General features: G+C 66.7%; 2 protein-coding genes across 4 annotated transcripts in view; both read left to right on the top strand.

Moving 5' to 3' along the window:
- The window catches only part of LGI3 (leucine rich repeat LGI family member 3), a 228,735-nt gene extending 224,745 nt beyond the window's left edge, over positions 1-3,990 (top strand). The window contains 9 exon segments of the mRNA XM_066337026.1: positions 511-662; positions 664-773; positions 1,506-1,577; positions 1,675-1,746; positions 1,843-1,914; positions 2,004-2,075; positions 2,261-2,430; positions 2,510-2,674; positions 2,772-3,990. Of these exon segments, the coding sequence (XP_066193123.1) occupies positions 558-662; positions 664-773; positions 1,506-1,577; positions 1,675-1,746; positions 1,843-1,914; positions 2,004-2,075; positions 2,261-2,430; positions 2,510-2,674; positions 2,772-3,589 (1,656 nt within the window). The 5' untranslated portion in view covers positions 511-557 and the 3' untranslated portion in view covers positions 3,590-3,990.
- Positions 3,991-5,459: 1,469 nt separating this feature from the next.
- Positions 5,460-9,190, top strand: REEP4 (receptor accessory protein 4). Of its 3 annotated transcripts, none has more exons than XM_066337166.1 (8): positions 5,460-5,575; positions 6,329-6,401; positions 7,031-7,107; positions 7,217-7,337; positions 7,946-8,059; positions 8,155-8,287; positions 8,373-8,527; positions 8,610-9,190. In XM_066337166.1, the coding sequence occupies exons 1-8, from the start codon at positions 5,544-5,546 to the stop codon at positions 8,673-8,675; spliced, it is 771 nt and encodes a 256-aa protein (XP_066193263.1). In that variant the 5' UTR covers positions 5,460-5,543; the 3' UTR covers positions 8,676-9,190. The 3 variants fall into 3 exon arrangements, with proteins under 3 accessions (XP_066193263.1, XP_066193264.1, XP_066193262.1); XM_066337167.1 differs by having other exon boundaries at positions 8,155-8,324; positions 8,401-8,527; XM_066337165.1 differs by lacking the exon at positions 5,460-5,575 and having other exon boundaries at positions 6,114-6,401.
- The last annotated feature ends 7,931 nt before the right edge of the window (positions 9,191-17,121 follow it).

Below are 17,121 nucleotides of genomic sequence, written 5' to 3'. Positions count from 1 at the left end.
GGCTGGACTCATTGTTCCCTCGGGCGCCGCGCCAGGGACGGCGCAGATGGACGCCTGGCGTGGGAGCTTTGGGTGCCTGGGACGGACGGCCGCCCGGGCTGGCGCGGGTGGGTGCCACCGCGGCCACGGAGCCGGCGTGGGCAGCGCTGCAGCGCCGAGGTGGGGGACCCCTGCGGGGGTGTCGGCCCTGTCCTGTGCCCAGTTGTGCGCGCCCCAAAAGCGCCGCGGGGGCCGCCAGCCCGGCGTGGAAGCCCGGGTTTGCTGGCTGCCGGGGACACGCGCGCACGGACACGCGTGCACGGGGATGCTGCCGCTGTCACTCAGCCGCATCCCTCCCGCCCTCTCTCTTTCCTTCCCTCCTCCCTTCCTCCCTCCCGCAGCACCGGGCATGGTGTGCTGCAGAGCCGCGGGTCAGGCGCCCGCAGCCTCCGCCGCTTCTCCTCCACACTGACATCCCCGGGGAAACAACAACAAAAAAAAAAAAAAAAAGAAAAAGAGAGGGGAAAAAAGGCTTTTCCGCAGCTCCCGGGATCCAACAGGGATAAGGCCAGGGCGTGATGGAGCTGCGGCGAGGGAGGATGCTGAGGGACCAGCTCCCCGCTCGCCTCCTCCTCCTCCTCCTGGCCGTGGCCTGGCTCTGGCTGCCGGCGGAGGGGCGGCGGCCCCCCCCGGCCTCCCCCTTGCCCCCCGACCTGCTCCTGCACCCGGGACACGGCTTTTTGCGTGGACTCCAAGGCTGTGCCCAAGAACCTGCCCCACGAGGTCATCTCGCTGTGAGTAGCCGGGGTGGGGACAGAGACGGGGACAGCGTCACAGCCCAGGAGTGCGGGGCTGGCAGGGGCTGCTGCCTGTCCTGGAGGGGCAGGGACACCCCTGCTGTGCTGCATCGGGGGGCAATCGCGGGGTACGGTCAGTGTGGGGGGCTCCGGGGGAAGGAGGAGGCTGGGGACAGCCCGGGACCTGTCCCTGTGTGTCCTGCGGTGCTGGCACACGCAGCCATCCATCAGTGCCAGGCAGAGCAGCGCTGCCGCCTGTCCCCGCCGCGACCTTGGGGACCAGAACCCCGAGGGGACACGGCTGTGACCTTGGGGACTGTACCCCAAGGGGGGGGGAAGGACTCGGGGAGGGTCCTGATGGAGGCTCCCTGGGGACACGGCTGTCCCCCGGCGCCTGGCACGGGGCTGTGCGGCAGATGTGGCTGTTTACATCTGTGTGCGTGTGCTTACACACCCGTTCGCGTGTATTTACACACGTGTGCGCACATGGCCCCGGGCCAGGGGCTGCCGCAGGGCGTGGGCAGCCCGGGGTGGCTGCCAGCCCCCTGCACCTCTGTCCCCTCCGTGTCCCCACAGCGGGCAGGGGGGCAGCTGGGGTCCCTCTGCCACATGCCAGCGCCCCTCGCGGGCTGCACGGGCAGGCAGCAGGTGACACAGAGCCGGCGCTGGGGGCCCGGCGGTGGCAGTGCTGCCACCATCCCCTCTGCTGAAGCTCCGTCTCTCCCGCAGGACCATGGTGAACGCAGCCTTCACGGAGATCCGGGAGGCGGCTTTCGCCCACATCCCCTCCCTGCAGTTCCTGTAGGTGTCCCGTGGCCCCGGCGCGCCGTCCCGGAGCTCCCCTCGGCGCTCGCACTGCCCAGCCCGGCGCTGAAACCTCTCCCCTCTCTCTCTGCAGCCTCCTCAACTCCAACAAGTTCACGCTGATCGGGGACAACGCCTTCGCAGGGCTCTCGCACCTGCAGTACCTGTGTGTGACATGGGGACGGGGACACGGGGACAGGGAGGACACAGGGAGGGTGGGGGATCCCCGGGATGGCCCCGTCACTGTCTGCTCCCGTTCCAGGTTCATTGAAAACAACGACATCCAGGCGCTTTCCAAGGGCACTTTCCGAGGGCTCAAGTCCCTGACACACCTGTGAGCACCCGGGGGACACTGCGGGGGTGACTCTGTCCCGTCATTGCTGTCAGGGATGTGTCACCCCCACAACCCTTCTTGTCCCCCAGGTCTTTGGCCAACAACAACCTGCAAACGCTGCCACGGGACCTCTTCAAGCCACTGGACATCCTGAGTGACCTGTGAGGCTGCCACAGCACCGGGGACACCGGGGCACCGGGCTGGGGAGAGGGTGACATCCCAGGGCTTGGGCAGGGTGCTGTGGGTGACTCGGTGCCACCCCTGGCAGGGACACCCAGGACACTGAGGTGGGGACAGGGTGACATCCCAGTGGGTGCAGGGGGTGACTCGGTGCCATCCCTGGCAGGGACCTCCGTGGCAACACGCTGGCCTGTGACTGCAAGATCAAGTGGCTGGTGGAGTGGCTGGAGAGCACCAACACCACGGTCCCCGCCGTCTTCTGCAGCAGCCCCGGGCAGTTTGAGGGACAGCGGATCCGGGACCTGGCGCTCAGTGACTTCCAGTGCATCACCACGGGTGAGGCACCACTGTCACCTGCCAGCTGTCACCTCACTTTGGGTGTTCAGACCTTCACTGCCACCTCTCCCTGCTCCAGATTTCGTCATGCACCAGGTCCTGCCCTTCCAGGCGGTGTCGGCCGAGCCCTTCACCTACGCCAGTGACCTGTACGTGGCCCTGGCACAGCCGAGCGCCAGCAGCTGCTCCATCCTCAAGTGGGACTATGTGGAGCGCAAACTCCGCGACTTTGACCGCATCCCCGGTGAGGAATCCGGCCGGGAGTCCCCTCCTGGGCTGGGGCCCTATTTGGGGCGCCCTGGGGCGGGCACAGCCCCGGTGTGACCCGGTTCTCCTGTCAGCTCACTCGGCGGTGCACTGCAAGCCCATCGTGGCTCAGGACCAGCTCTACGTGGTGGTGGCTCAGCTCTTTGGTGGCTCCTACATCTACCGCTGGGACACGGCCGTGGACAAGTTCATCAAGATCCAGGACATCGACAGCCAGAAGATCCGCAAGCCCAACGACATCGAGGCCTTCCAGATCGAGGGCGACTGGTACTTCGTCATCGCCGACAGCTCCAAGGCGGGCTCCACCAGCCTCTACCGCCTCAACCAGAACGGGTTTTACTCCCACCAAGCCCTCCACGCCTGGCACCGCGACACCGACGTGGAGTACGTGGAGAACGACGGCAAACCCCGGCTGATCATCTCCAGCAGCTCGCAGGCCCCCGTCATCTACCAGTGGAGCCGGGCGCAGAAGCAGTTCGTGCCGCAGGGCGAGGTGGGCGAGATGCTGGACGTGCAGATGGTCAAACACTTCAGGGCCAAGCGCGACCAGTTCCTGTGCCTCAGCCGCTACATCGGCGACTCCAAGGTGGTGCGGTGGGAAGGGCAGCGCTTCGTGGAGGTGCAGACGCTGCCCTCGCGGGGCTCCATGGTGATGCAGCCCTTCGCCGTGGGGCAGCGGCAGTACCTGGCGCTGGGCAGCGACTTCTCCTTCACCCATGTCTACCTGTGGGAAGAGGAGAAGCAGAAGTTCGCCAAGTTCCAGGAGCTGTCGGTGCAGGCGCCGCGGGCGTTCCGGGCGGTGCCGGCGGCCGACGTGCAGCTGCTGCTGGCGCCCAGCTTCAAGGCCAACACGCTGGTGTACCGGCACGTGGTGGTGGACCTCAGCCTGTAGCCGGCACCCCGAGAGCCACCGGACATGCATGTGCCCACCACCCCTTGATCCTCCCCGGGCACCCCCCTGCCCCAGCCCTCCGCCTTCACTCAGCCTCACGGTGCCTCAGTTTCCCCGCCATGCTCCCGGTTTCACCCTGTGGGATGCAGGGAGGGAGGCTGGGACACCTCTCGCCCTGCAGAGCTGCGCCCTGCGGGAGTGGGGAGGGTCGGGGGGGGTCTTTCTCCACTCGGGCCGTGGGCTGGGAGCTGGTGGCAGGAAAGGAGGGGGGACAAAGGGCAGGGATGTGGCTGGAGGGGTGGAGGCTTTCCCAGGACACTGAGGGACTTCGGGATGCTCCAAAACTAGACAGGGTGGCCAAGGAGGGTGGGGTGGGATGGCCCGAGGAGGATGGGATGCTCCGAGATGGGATGCTGAGGATGATGAGGGGATGCTCCAGGATGCTCTGAGATGGGATGCTGAGGATGATGAGGGGACGCTCCAGGATGTTCCAAAATGGATGAAGATGGGATGCTGAGGATGAGGATGGGATGCTCCAAGGCCAGTAGGATGCTCCAAGGTGGAGGCAGATGGGATGCTGAGGATGATGATGGGATGCTCCAGGATGCTCCAAGGTGGATGCAGATCTCTGAGGACAGCGGAATTCTCGAGGCCAGCAGCTCCTGCCCCTCTCCGTGCACATCCAGCAGCTCCCCGTGCCCATGGCCCCAGGCAGGACCCAGCGTGCCAGCGGGGTGCCCGTGCCCACCAAACCCCCCAATAAACACACTGTGACCCCCAGCCCTGCCCGCGTGTCCTTCCAGCCGTGTGTGCCTGCTCCATCTGACTTTCCCCAGCACCAGGGAGCGGAAATTCCTCATTTTAGGGTGCTCCAGGCGCCGCACGCGGTGTTTTTCCCTTGGCCCACGGTGAGGGTGGGAAGCGGGAGGTGTTTCCTCAGGGAGGGGAGTCCCCGCTGGACTGGTTTTCCAGGGGAGTGTTTCCCTGGCTCCCGGCTGTATAAATATGCATGTGAAAAACCACCAATTAAGCGCACAAATAAAGATCCTCTCGCAGGAAACAGACACCCCCGGGGCACGGATGGGTTTGGGGAGCAGGATGGCTTCTCCCAGGGCATTGCCACGTGTCCCTGCCTCAGTTTCCCTGGCAGGAAGAAGCAGATTTGAAAGCACGGGGAGCACTGCAGGAGGATTCTGGCACTTCCACTGTGGCCGTGACTGGGATGGGGAATTTGGGAAACCCGGGATCAGTCCTGGGGCTGCAGGGCCAAGCGGGAGATGCCCCAAAGAAACGATTCAAGCAGCTTTTATTGTCTCGGAAGCATCTCTCAAGGCTCTGCTCTTACAGTGGAGTGCTCTGCATCGTCCATCAGAGCTCCAAAAATGCATCATAACCCCTCCAGACCCAAAAATAACCCTTTAACATCAATCAGAGTGGCTCTCCCTCCCCTTCCCTACCAGTTTATAGCTTTAAAAATTGTATATTTTAAGATATAATAATATCAATCTATTAGGAAATAAATTTTTATGTATTAAGGACCATTTAATATATATTATATATTGATATATAGCATACTAATATAGTAATATTCGCTGTATATGAAGAATTTTAAACACGACACTTTCAGGCCTGTTTAGCCTATTCTATGTTGATATTTCACATAATTAGGGAGTTTATAAAACGTTTTTTATTTTATAAAGCTGAGACGGCCCCTCATGTGGGTCCCACCCGTGAGGGGCGCTGTTGCCCTTTTAAGGGCATTGCCCCTTTAAGAGCCTCCATTGCCCTTTTAAGGGCATTGCCGCTTTAAGAGCGGCCTGTGGGGCCCGCACGGCGCCTGCGCCGCTGCGCTGCTGCAACTTTTGAGTTTTTGGCTTGGCCCCTCGGGGTTCGGGGGACATTTGGGGACATTTGGGAGCTCCGGGAGGGGCCCGAGCACAGCCCCGGCCGCAGCATGGTGTCGTGGATCCTCTGCCGGGTGGTTGAGTGAGTGGCGGACCGGGGGGGAGCGGGCGGTGCGGCGGAGGGCCGGGATGTCCCCAGGGGGGTCACAGCCATCCCCGACCCCCCCACCATTAATGGGGGGTCCCCTGCAGCGGGGACCCCTCGGAGAGACCGAAGGTTGGGTTTGGGGGACCCACCCCAAATTTCTTGTAGGGGGTAAGCAGCGCCTTACTCCCCCAAACGTGCTGCCCCCAAACATGTCACTCCCCAAAATGTCACTCCCCAAAAATGGGTCCCCCCCTGGTCCTCGCTGCCTGTCCTGGGGACGGTGAGCACGGCCTGGGGTCCCCCTCCATCACCCATGGGTGGGGGTCCCCTGTGTTGCCCTGCGCCTCTCTGCTCAGAGGGTCCCCCCTTTCCTGGTGGGCTCCCTGCTCAGGGACGGTCCCCGGGACACGCGGTGGGTGTTCGGTGGCACCTCACCCAGCTCCCGGTACCGAGCCCGGCACCGGCCCCGCTGCACCGGGCACCGAGCCCCGCCCGCGGGGACCGAGCCGTGCCACCGCCCCCGGCCCGCCCCGACAGGTCTGCCCGGTCCCCTGGCAGTGACACCGTGCCCATGGCTGAGCCTCCCCGGAGCCTCCCGGAGCCTTTTCCCGGTGTCCCCGGGCTGCGGCTGGCGCTGGAGGGGCTCAGGGGCAGGGTCCGGCGCTGGGGCCGGCAGCTGGGCTGGTCCCTGTTCCTGCTGCTGTACGCGGGGTGGCCGCGCTGCCTCACCCCCGCTCTGCCTTACAGGCTGCTCTTCGGCATGCTCTACCCGGCCTACGCCTCCTACAAGGCTGTGAAGACGAAAAACATCCGGGAATACGTGAGTCAAGTGCTTGGGGAGCTCTTTCCCGGGGCTCCAGTCCCCCTTTTCTGGGGTTCAGCCACCCTTTTCCCGGGCTCCAGTCCCCTCCTTTTCCCGGGCTCCAGTCCCCTCCTTTTCCCGGGGCTCCAGGTCCCCCTTTTCCAGGCTCCAGTCCCCTTTTCTGGGGTTCAGCCACCCTTTTACCAGGCTCCAGTCCCCTCCTTTTCCCGGGCTCCAGTCCCCTCCTTTTCCCGGGCTCCAGTCCCCTCCTTTTCCCGGGCTCCAGTCCCCTCCTTTTCCCGGGCTCCAGTCCCCTCCTTTTCCCGGGCTCCAGTCCCCTCCTTTTCCCGGGCTCCAGTCCCCTCCTTTTCCCGGGCTCCAGTCCCCTCCTTTTCCCGGGCTCCAGTCCCCTCCTTTTCCCGGGCTCCAGTCCCCTCCTTTTCCCGGGCTCCAGTCCCCTCCTTTTCCCGGGCTCCAGTCCCCTCCTTTTCCCGGGCTCCAGTCCTCTCCTTTTCCCGGGCTCCAGTCCCCTCCTTTTCCCGGGGCTCCAGTTCCCCCTTTTCCAGTCTCCAGTCCCCATTTTGGGGTTCAGGCACCCTTTCCCCAGGCCCCAGCCCCCTCTGAAGGCCTCCCCATGGCTCCCCCAGGTCCGCTGGATGATGTACTGGATCGTCTTCGCTCTCTTCATGGCCACAGAGACCTTCACCGACCTCCTCATCTCCTGGTGAGCCTGCGGTGGGACTCTGGCTGTCCCCATGTCCCCAGAGCTGGTGGGGGGTGGAACAGGAGGTGTCTTTGGAGTCCCCCCATCTCCTGCCCCTCTCCTCGCCCAGGTTCCCCTTCTACTACGAGGTGAAGATGGCCTTTGTCATCTGGCTGCTGTCCCCGTACACGCGGGGGGCCAGCCTGCTCTACCGCCGCTTCGTGCACCCCACGCTGGCCCGCAAGGAGAAGGTACCAATCCCCCAAATCCCCCCGATTTCGGGGGTCCTCCCTGCCCCAGCCTGGGGGATTCAGCCCCCTGAGTAGGGTAGGGGATGGCCTGGGGATGTGATGTGGCAATGTCCTGGAAGGTGACAACGCCCAGGGATGTGGCAATGCCCCAGAAACATGGCACTGGCCTGGGAGGTGACAATGCTCAGGGACATGGGGATGCACTGGGGTGGTGACGATATCCAGGCTTGTTGTGATGTCCCTGGAGGGGACAATGAGCAGGGACATGGCATTGCCCTGGGAGGTGACAGTGCTCAGGGACATGGTGATGCCTCAGGGCATGATGATTCCCTGGGAGGTGGTGATGCCCCTGGAGATGACAATGCACAGGGCCATGGCCATGCCCTGGGAGGTGACACTGCCCCTGGAGATGACAATGCCCAGGGACATGGCCATGCCCTGGGAAATGACAATGTCCCAGGAAGTGACAGTGCCCAGGGCCATGGCCATGCCTGGGAGGTGACACTGCCCCAGAGGTGACAATGCCCAGGGCCATGGCCGTGCCTGGGAGGTGACACTGCCCCAGGCCACCATCCTGCACTCCCAGCAGCACTCCTCTTGTCCCTCAGGACATCGACGTGTTCCTGGTCCAGGCCCGCGAGCGCAGCTACCAGACCATGCTGCGCTTCGGCAAGAGGGGCCTCAACCTGGCGGCCACCGCCGCCGTCCACGCGGCCACCAAGGTACCCGGGGAGGAAATCCCACCCCAGCAGGGCGACAGGAGAGCGTGGTGACCCCTGGGTTGGGCTCTGAGCGCCTCCTGTGTGTCCCCGTGCAGAGCCAGGGCGCGCTGGCCGGGCGGCTCCGCAGCTTCAGCATGCAGGACCTGCGCTCCCTGCGCGAGCAGGACCCCGTGCACTTCCAGGACCCGCTGTACCTGGAGGGGCAGGAGAGCCTCCAGCAGCCCCTGGGTGAGGAGCTACGGGGGTCTCAGTGCCTCCAGGAAAGGCCACGGTGGCCGTGCTGTGGGAGCTGGCATGTCCCCTCTGTCCCCAGGCCACGGCGCCGGCCGCCGCTACGAGAGCGAGACGGACGATGAGGAGCTGTGGTCGGACTCGCGGGTGTCCCCACAGGTGTCCCCACGCCGGGATCCCAGAGCCCTGAGCCGCAGCCAGAGCCTGCGCTGCCTGAGGAAGAACCCAGGGAAAGAGGTGCCGTGGGAGGGGGGCACATGGTGGGGGTGTGGGGCTGTGTGAGGGGTCCTGACCTGTCCCTGTCGCTGTCCCTGCCCAGGGCTCTCCCCGGCCCCTGCGCAGCCGGAGCAGGAGGAAAGCGGCTCTGTCGGAGCAGGACAGCTGAAAACACCCGGGAAGCCTCGGCCAGGAGGCCAGAGAGGAATTTGCTGCTGCGGCCTCAGGAGGGAGGCTGTGTGTGGCTGCTGTGTCCCTTGGGTGGCTCCTGCACCCCTGGGGATCCTCACACTGTAAATCCCTTCTGGGACCTCTGTGGTGCCTTGAGGAGGGGGGAGCAGCTCATTTCCCCCCCTCCCAGACCCCCCAGCTCGGCGCTGGCGCCTCTGCTGCGGGGTCTGGCCCCTCCTTTTCTCCCATCCCATGAACACTACACGCTCCCCTCCTCTCCTGCTGCCTTTTTCCCGATGTTCCCGTTCCCCCGGGAGCCAGGAGTGGATGTGCCTTGTCCCTCTGGAGCCAAAGCCATGGCCCCTGCCCGGGGCCCCCCCAGACACAGACTGACACCCCCAGACTTGAACACGGAGCACCGGGCAGCACACGGCCTTTGACATTCCCCTCTCCCAAAAAGACAGTTTTGTACATTGAAAAATAAACGTTGTTTCAGACTTTGGGAAGCAGAAATTGCCCCCCGTGCCGTCCCCTTCCACAGGAAACTTCCTGGGATTGTTTTTTTCATTAGGAGGAAGCTCTGGAATCCAGAGCTGAGACTCCTCCAGGGCCTCTCCCATGTCCCAGGACCCCAGGCAGCAGCCCCAGGCTCCTCCAGGAAAGTTCCCTGAGACCCTTTTTTCCTTTGGAGGAAGCTGGACTCTCAGGGGTCCATCCAAGGCTCCCTCCAGGCATCTCCCTGAGGCTTTCCCCACATATTTCAGCTGCCAGAATCCTGGCGAGCACCCCCAGACTCCTCCAGGAAAGATCCCCGAGACCATTTGGAAGGAGCTCCATCTTTGGGAATCCACCCCGTGCTCCTCACGGCCATCTCCAGGCTCTTTTGCCACCCGCTTGATGCCCCTGAGGCGCCCTTTCCCAACCTCCCCGGGGCTCGGGGATCCCTGCAGTAGCCGCGTCCCCCACCATGTGGCAGCAGCAGCCGGGACACCCGGGATGCAGGCGGACATCGTCCCCTCTCCGTGCCCACCGGCGCTCCCCCGTCCCACCCCGGGGCAATCCCGACTCGTCCCCAACCTGGGTGGGCGACACTCGGGGTGGCGCTCGGCGGCTGTGTCGCCTGCCCTGCCCCGGGCTGTCGCCTGTCCCGCGGTGCCCCCGCTCGCTGGCATCAATCCCCTCGCTCCCAATCCTCGCTGCCCTCGCCCCTGGGGCCGGCTGTATTTTTAGCGCTGCGCTGCCGCCCGCTCTCGGGGGTCTTCCCGGGGCAGCGGCAGCGTCCGGGCCGGGCTCTGCGGGGCGGCCCGGGGCAGGCAGGGGTGTTGGAGCAGATTAGGTGGAGGTGGCTGGATTAGCCCCGTAAAACTGCCTGCGAGACGATTACTTAAAGCAGCGGAGAAGGAAGGCTGGGTGGGGACAGCGAGGGCCAGGGGGCTGCCTGTAATCCCCCTAAAGCCGCTTAGGGAGCGCGGTTCCTCCAAGGATACGGCCCGGGGGAGGCTGCTGCAGTGACCCGGAGGTCAAAGAGGGGGTTCTTGCATGTTGGGGTGCTCTCAGGTGTGCAGAGAGAGGGGGGCGGCGGCGTTGGAGCCTCAGTGCTGCATCCCCAGGGAGCGGGCTCAGGGATTCCCAGCTTGGGGAAACTGAGGCACGGCACCAGCGCCTTCCAAAGGAGGGACAAGCGGGGTCCTGGGAAGGAACGAGGAGCTTTGGTGTCCTGCTTTGGTAAATCCGTGTGTCCCCCTGGGGCTGAAACCCAAGGAGGGGACAGGAGGCGGGCGGGGTGGCACAGCCCGTCCCCCCCGGGGCTGAGGCAGCTCCGGCGGTGCCAGCGCTGATCCCAGCTGTGTCAGCGCACGGGCCAGTGCCAGGCTGCATCAGCAAAGCCCTAATCCCCCCCGGCTCGCCTGGCACCGCCCCAGCACAGCAGTTTAAGCGCCTGACCTGAGCTCGCCCGCTGCCACGGTGCCCCGCGGGGAGGGGCTGCCAGGCTGAGCCCCGCTCTGGGGACCCCCTGTGCCACCCCGGGGGTCCCTGGGCTGGGGGGACACTGGGGCTGGGGCGATGGAGGAGGTGACATCACCGGGGGGGCTCAGGGGCTGCATCCCCAGCGGGTTCAGGGAGGGGATTCAGGGAGCAGAGCCCCCTCTGCTCCGCTCGGGTGAGACCCCACCTCGGGGGTCCCCGATATCAGAGAGACGTGGAGCTGCTGGGGCAAGTCCAGAGGAGGCCACGGAGATGCTCTAAACCTGGAGCCAGGTTAGGAGAGCTGGGGGTGCTCACCTGGAGAGGGGAAAGGCTCCAGGGAGAGCTCAGAACCCCTGGCAGGGCCTGAAGGGGCTCCGGGAGAGCTGCAGACGGACTGGGGACAAGGGATGGAGGGCCAGGACACGCGGAGTGGCTCCCTGCCCGCATCCTCGGGAGCTGGCAGGGCCCGGGTGCCGCAGGGCTGTCCCTCTCTCCGCTGACAGGGACGCGGCTGATGCCGTGATGCCAACCCCGGGCCGGGCACTGCCGGTTCCCGGTGCCCGGGGCTGCCATGGCTGGGCGCTGCGGGCTGTCACCCACCGCTGTCCCTCCCCGGGCAGCGCAGGATCAGGGCAATTGGGGTTGTTACTCCCGAATGGGACTGTACCTCCCCGGGGAGCTGCTGGGTGTTCGGGGTGCCGGCCCTGCCCCCACAGCATCCTCCTCTTCCCCACAGCCCCCCGAGCTGCTGTGGGGGCTGGCAGCAGACCGAGCCCCCCCAGCCCCACCCTGGTGACACCGAGTGACATCCAGGCTCCTGTACGCCCCCGCCCCATTCCCAGCTCGTTTCACCCCACTGCGCCAACGCGCTGCCTTTGCGGTGGGATGCTCTGGCCGAGCGCCCCTCGAGCCGGCTGTGCGGGGGTTCCCGGTGAGGATGTGACCCCCTGGTCCCCCCACGGCTGTCCCCTGTCGGTGGCCGCCGCCTGAGTCAGCTGTTCCGGGCGGGAGCCATGTGAGGCCGCGCACACATGGCTCCCCGCGCGGCACCGCGCTGTATTTTTAGCAGACGGTATCAAAAGCATAATTATGTCTGTTGTTTAAACGCAGCCTCTTTTCTGGCAGCCCCGGGAGCTCTCAGCTGCCTCCCGCCGCAGAGGGCAGGGAGGGCGGGCTGAGGAGCCGCGGGCGGGGGGATGAGCCCCCCGTCCCCCCCCGGCGCTGCCGTGCAGGTGAGACCCCCCCCTCCTCGTTCTGGGGGGGCTCCCGCTGCGCCCCCACACCGTCCTCAAGCGCGCACATGCCCCCCCAAGCCACCCCCCGGCTGCCGGTGAGCCGCTGGTGAGGATGAGGAGGAGGATGGCGAGGAAGAGGATGACGGGTGGGAAGCGCGGCGGTGGCGGGAGGGGTCGGGAGAAGGGCGTTCGAGGTGACGGGAGTGTGGGAGGACACAGCTGAAGGAACGCTGCTGCATCTCCCCCCTCCTCCCCGCAGCCGCCTGTCCCCCCGGGGACCCGTCTGTCCCCAGCCAGCCCGCGCTGGCACCGAGGAAGGCTCCGGCTCCGTGTCCCTGCCGTGACACCACGGGCCTTGGGCTGAGGATTTGGGGGGACCTAGGATCCCCCACGAGGCTGGTGGGGAGCTGGACAGAGCCCTCGGGGCGTGCGGAGTCCCCCGCTCCGGCCACCGGGGGAAACTGAGGCAGAACGTTTCCGGCCGCCGGGGGAAACTGAGGCAGCGAGCAGCAGGGCTGCCCATCGCTCCTGGCCCGTGTCACCGCATCACCCGCGCTGTCACCGCGGCTCCCCGGCGGCGGGACACCCCGGGAGCGCCGGGGGACCACGGAGAGACCCGGGCTGAGGGCAGGAGCCCCCGGCCGCTGCCAGGTAGGTGCTGCCAGGAGCGCGGGCAGTGTCAGCCGCGCCTGTGCCACACGCAGGTGGCATTGGGCTGCCCGTGTCCCTGGCTGCCGTCCTAAGCCCTTGGCCCCGGGGTGAGCTTTTAATTACATCAAGGTATTTGAAGCCGGTTCCTGGCGCTGGGTAAACAGGAGTCCCGGGCACGTGGAGCGGGGGGACAGGGGGTGGCACAGGACGGGCACCGTGCCCCCGCACCGGGGTTTGCCGGGACGGCTCGTCCTCCTCCCGCGCGGGAAGGAGGGATGCGGCCACGGCAGCCTCCATCACCTCCGGGTCCTCCCGCGTCCCCCCCGGGATCCCCCGGCGGCGCGCGGGGCTGCCACGGGGACATGGGGGACAAAGGTGGGTCTGCTGCGACATCCCGCGGTGCCCTCGGACAGCGACCAGCCGCTGCCTCTCCCGGCTCCGTCCTTCACCTTGAGGGCGTGCGGCGGCCGGGGATGGGCGAGGGCGAGCTGGGGGTGCCGGGGACAGCCCCGGCCCCGGGCAGCGCGGGGCGGCTCCTCCGTGCCCGGCGGCCGGGAGAGAGGGATTAGCGACGCTTACTCACCTCCCCGGGGAACAGCGGGAGCTTAGGGCCGGGAGAAGCGGCCGAGCCTGCGGCGGCGGGGCCGGACGGGGCCGGTGAGGCTGGCCGGGACCCGGAGCGGGAGCGGGGAGGTTGCCCGGGCCCCGCCGCACCGGCAGCCGGGGCTGGAGGGGAGCGCAGGCTGCCAGAGCAGTTGGGCTGTGGCCCTAATTCCCAGAAAGCTGCTCGTGTGGGAGTGAGTGTCCTCCCGTGCCCTCCGCTCCGCCGCAGCCTCCAGACTCCTGAAGGTTTGACGTGGGGTGTTTTTTCCTTTTTTTTTTTTTTTTCTTTTTTTTTCTTTTTTTTTTTCTTTCTTTTTTTTTTTTTTAAATTTTTTATTGAAGCGCCGGGTGCAGATTAACAAAAGCTCTCGCGGCCATCGCGCCCGGTGCGGGGCAACGGGGGAGGGATCGGGGCTGCTTCCTCTGCCCTCAGCTTCCTCACCTGCGCCGCGGTGGAGGCAGGTAGGTGCGTGCCGGGCTCTGTGCCGGGGCTGGGAGGAGGAGGAAGGAGGAGGAGGAAGAGGAAGGGCTGAGCTTCTGTGTATGCACAGTGGACTCCGGGCAAGCCGGAGCGGGGATCCATTTTGCATGAGGAAAAAAACTGGATTTTGGGCTCTTCTCCGGGTGGTCTGTGGGTCTGGGGGTGCGGAGCCCGTTTCTGGCGGGGCTGGGACGTGCTGTGGGCACCGGGAGAGGGCTGGCAGGAGCCTGGGCTGCTGGGACATCAGCAGAGAGGTTTGGGGAGGCCAGGACCCCCATCGGTCCCCTCCCTCAGTGCCGGCTCATTCCGGGAATTCCCTGTCCCGCAGGATCCCAGCGGACACCGTGATGTTCGTTCCTCTGCCCCCCGTCCTCACAGCGTCCCCCCAGCGCTGCGGGGCGGGACGCCAAAGGTCCCAATTCGGGTGTTTCTGAGCTCCCGTGGCCAGCGCTTGGCTCCCGGCTGTTCATCTGGGGGACAAACAAGGGTTTTGGAGCTCTGTGCCAGGGCCCCAAGGCACAAAATCCCCCCGGGGTTATCCCCCCGAGCTGGGAGAGCGCAATCCCAGCCTGGACCCCCCCGGGTCACCCCGGGGACCCTCTGCGGGCCGTGCTGGGACAGGCACGGAGTGGAGGGAGCCCGGCCAGAGGTTGGGGGGACAGGCAGGGATCTGCTCCTGGGATGGGGGACAGTGGCTGAGCCCCAGCGGAGCGTCCCACAGCGCGGCCACCCCCTGGGGACTTCGCCGGCCCTGGGAAGGCTCCACCAGGGCCTCAGGTTCCCTGGCACTCGGAGGGCAGCGTGGCGTGGGGAGGGGACAGTGCCCAGGGATGCTGCCCCGGTGCATGGTGGGAAATTCCCCGCTGTCCCTCCAGCATCCCCCTGCTCCTTGCCCCGGCAATGGCTGCCACGGACCCTCCTCGGGGCTTCCAGCCACGGTGCGTCCATCCCTCTGTCCCTTCCCTCGCGACATTCGCGACACCCCCGGGCACCCCCCGAAGCACCCGGCCTCGCCAGGACGCTGCAGACCCTCCCCTGGGGTCCTCCCGCCCGCCAGCCCCGTCCCAGCCCTTCCGGAACCATCATTGCCGAGGAACAGAGGGAGGGAACGGGAAGAGTTCGTCTTTCAGCACCTTCTCATCGCAGGCAGGCGCGGGCTCTCCCTCGCCCCGAGCCCTGTCTGGGTCCCCTCCCTGTTCCCTGGCACCCACTGGGTGCAGCGAGCAGCGCCCGGGCGCCGCGGCCCCCGAACCCTCCCCTCCTGGGCGAGCAGGGCTCGGTGGGGAGCGCTCCCGCCGTGTCTTGCCCCGCGGCGGCCGCGGGCTGTGTCCATCCGAGTGTCCTCGGTGCCCCCCGGTGCCCCCCGGTGCCCCTCGGTACCCCTCGGTGCCCCCCGGTGCCCCCCGGTGCCCTCGGTACCCCTCGGTGCCCCCCGGTGCCCTCGGTGCCCCCCGGTGCCCCCGGTGCCCCTCGGTACCCCTCGGTGCCCCCCGGTGCCCCTCGGTGCCCCTCGGTACCCCCCGGTGCCCTCGGTGCCCTCGGTGCCCCTCGGTACCCCCCGGTGCCCCCCGGTGCCCCCCGGGCCGTGCCCAGCGAGGGTTAACCCGGTGCCCGCTCCCGGCGGCAGCGCACCGCAAGGAGGCTGCTGAGCCGGAGGCAGCCCGTGCTCGGCTCCTGCGGCGCTGCTGGGCTCCCGAGGGCCCTGGCCTGCCCTCAGCCCTGGCCCCGTGTCCCCAGCCCGCCTGGCCGCCGCTGCCGGGCCGTGCCGGGCCGTGCCGGGCCAGCCGAGCCCAGGGATGCGCTTTATGTAAGGCGGGCACATCCCGGGGACACTCGCAGGTTACATAAAGCCACAGGGCGCTGCCGGCATCGGCTCCACCTCCCCCAGGAATGGGGGCTCCCCCTGGGACACCCCCCGGACCCGCTCCTCGCTCTCCACGGCTTGTCCACAGGACAAGGTGCTGGTTTGAGCTCGGGGTGTGCTGCTGATGGGGCTCCTGGGGCTGGGGGACGATGTGGGGGGAGCCCACAAAGTCCCAGCTTTTTTCTGGTGGGCTGTAGGGCATGGCTGGGATTCGTGTGAGCCTGGTGGGCAGATCTGGGATCTGTGTGAGCCTGGTGGGCAGATCTGGGATCTGTGTGATCCTGGTGGGCAGATCTGGGATCTGTGTGATCCTGGTGGGCTGCAGGGCACAGCCTGGATTTGTGTGACCCTGGTGGACACAACTGGGATGGACGTGACCCTGGTGGACGGCAGGGCACAGCTGGGATCTGTGTGATCTTGGGGGCATGGCTGGGATCTGTGATCCTGGTGGGCACGGCTGGGATCTGTGATCCTGGTGGGCACATCTGGCACGGCTGGGATTCTGGTGGGGTGCAGGGCACAGCTGGCATGGATGAAATCCTGGTGGGCACGGCTGGGATCTGTGATCCTGGTGGGCACAGCTGGCACGGTGTGCTCCTGGTGGGGATCACAGGATGTGATCCTGGTGGGCTGCAGGGCAGGGACGAGCGGCCCCAGGCACTCCCTCTCACCCCTGGCCGGGCTGGCACCATCAGGATGCTGCCACAGCATCCCCGTGCTCCACAAGGCCGCTCTGCACCCCTTGGAGCACATCCTGCTCTTCCCCCCGCCTGCTGCGGGGTCCGCAGAGGAGCTCTGCCCTCCTCCCAGGCAGCTGGAGGAGGGATGGACACGGCTCCGCACCATCACTCGAGGCCAGATCTGTACCCTTTGGCCAAAGCCGAAGGGGTTTGGGCTCCTGGGGACTCCCACCCCCGCAGGATGGCCACATGCCCCACGCTGGACATGCCCCCAGCAGCTCCTCAGCACCAGGACAGGGACTTTTGGCCCATCCCGGCGTTTCTCCCATTCCAGTTTGGCCCGGAGCGGGCGGCTGCAGCCTTTCATTGGTGACGGGGCGGCCTTGGCGAACAAAAGGCGCTTTCTTCACCCGCACGGGGCAGAGCACACCTGCCCGCCTTGGCACCGCCGCCGGTGCCCCCGGGGCTGGGCGGCACCGCCGGCACCGCGCCGATTCCCTGTTCCCGGGCGTCAGCAGCCCCAGCATCGCTCCCGCCCGCCCCAGTCGCTGCCGGAGCCGGCGGAGGCTGCACGCTCGCGGGGAGCAGAGCCGCCGCCACCGCCTTGTCCCAGCGCCCCAGGATGCTCAAGGCTGCCTAGAGCCGGGGGAAAGGTCCCGCTGGTGCTGCCGCTGCTCCCTGGGCACCCCCGTCCCCGAATCCCAGCCCGCCGGGACCCCCAGCTCGTAGGACGATAGGCAGGAGGAGCACGGAGCGTCCCAAGCCAATGGATCAAAAACTGCAGCTCCAGCACGAGGAGAAGAACATCCCCAGGGCCGCCCGGGCGGCTTTCTGCCTCCTCCAGATCCCGGAGCCGGACCCCTTCAGCCTGTGGGTTTAGGTGGTCCCGCCCGCCCGGCTCCGCCTCTCCGGGACCCCCGGTGTCACCGGCGGAGACCCCCGCTCGTCCTCGCCACTGGGGT

This window comes from Sylvia atricapilla, chromosome 28, assembly GCF_009819655.1.
Source record: "Sylvia atricapilla isolate bSylAtr1 chromosome 28, bSylAtr1.pri, whole genome shotgun sequence".
Classification (NCBI taxonomy): Eukaryota; Metazoa; Chordata; class Aves; order Passeriformes; family Sylviidae; genus Sylvia; species Sylvia atricapilla.
The sequence above is the reverse complement of the archived record's forward strand: the minus strand, read 5'-3'. Positions and strand labels throughout refer to the sequence as shown.

Coding starts and splice junctions, on each gene's coding strand:
- REEP4 (XM_066337165.1), top strand. CDS start 6,153: ATGGCTGAGCCTCCCCGGAGCCTCCCGGAGCCTTTTCCCGGTGTCCCC. Junction 7,108..7,216: donor ACCGACCTCCTCATCTCCTG/GTGAGCCTGCGG, acceptor CTCCTCGCCCAG/GTTCCCCTTCTACTACGAGG. Junction 8,288..8,372: donor GAGCCTCCAGCAGCCCCTGG/GTGAGGAGCTAC, acceptor CTCTGTCCCCAG/GCCACGGCGCCGGCCGCCGC.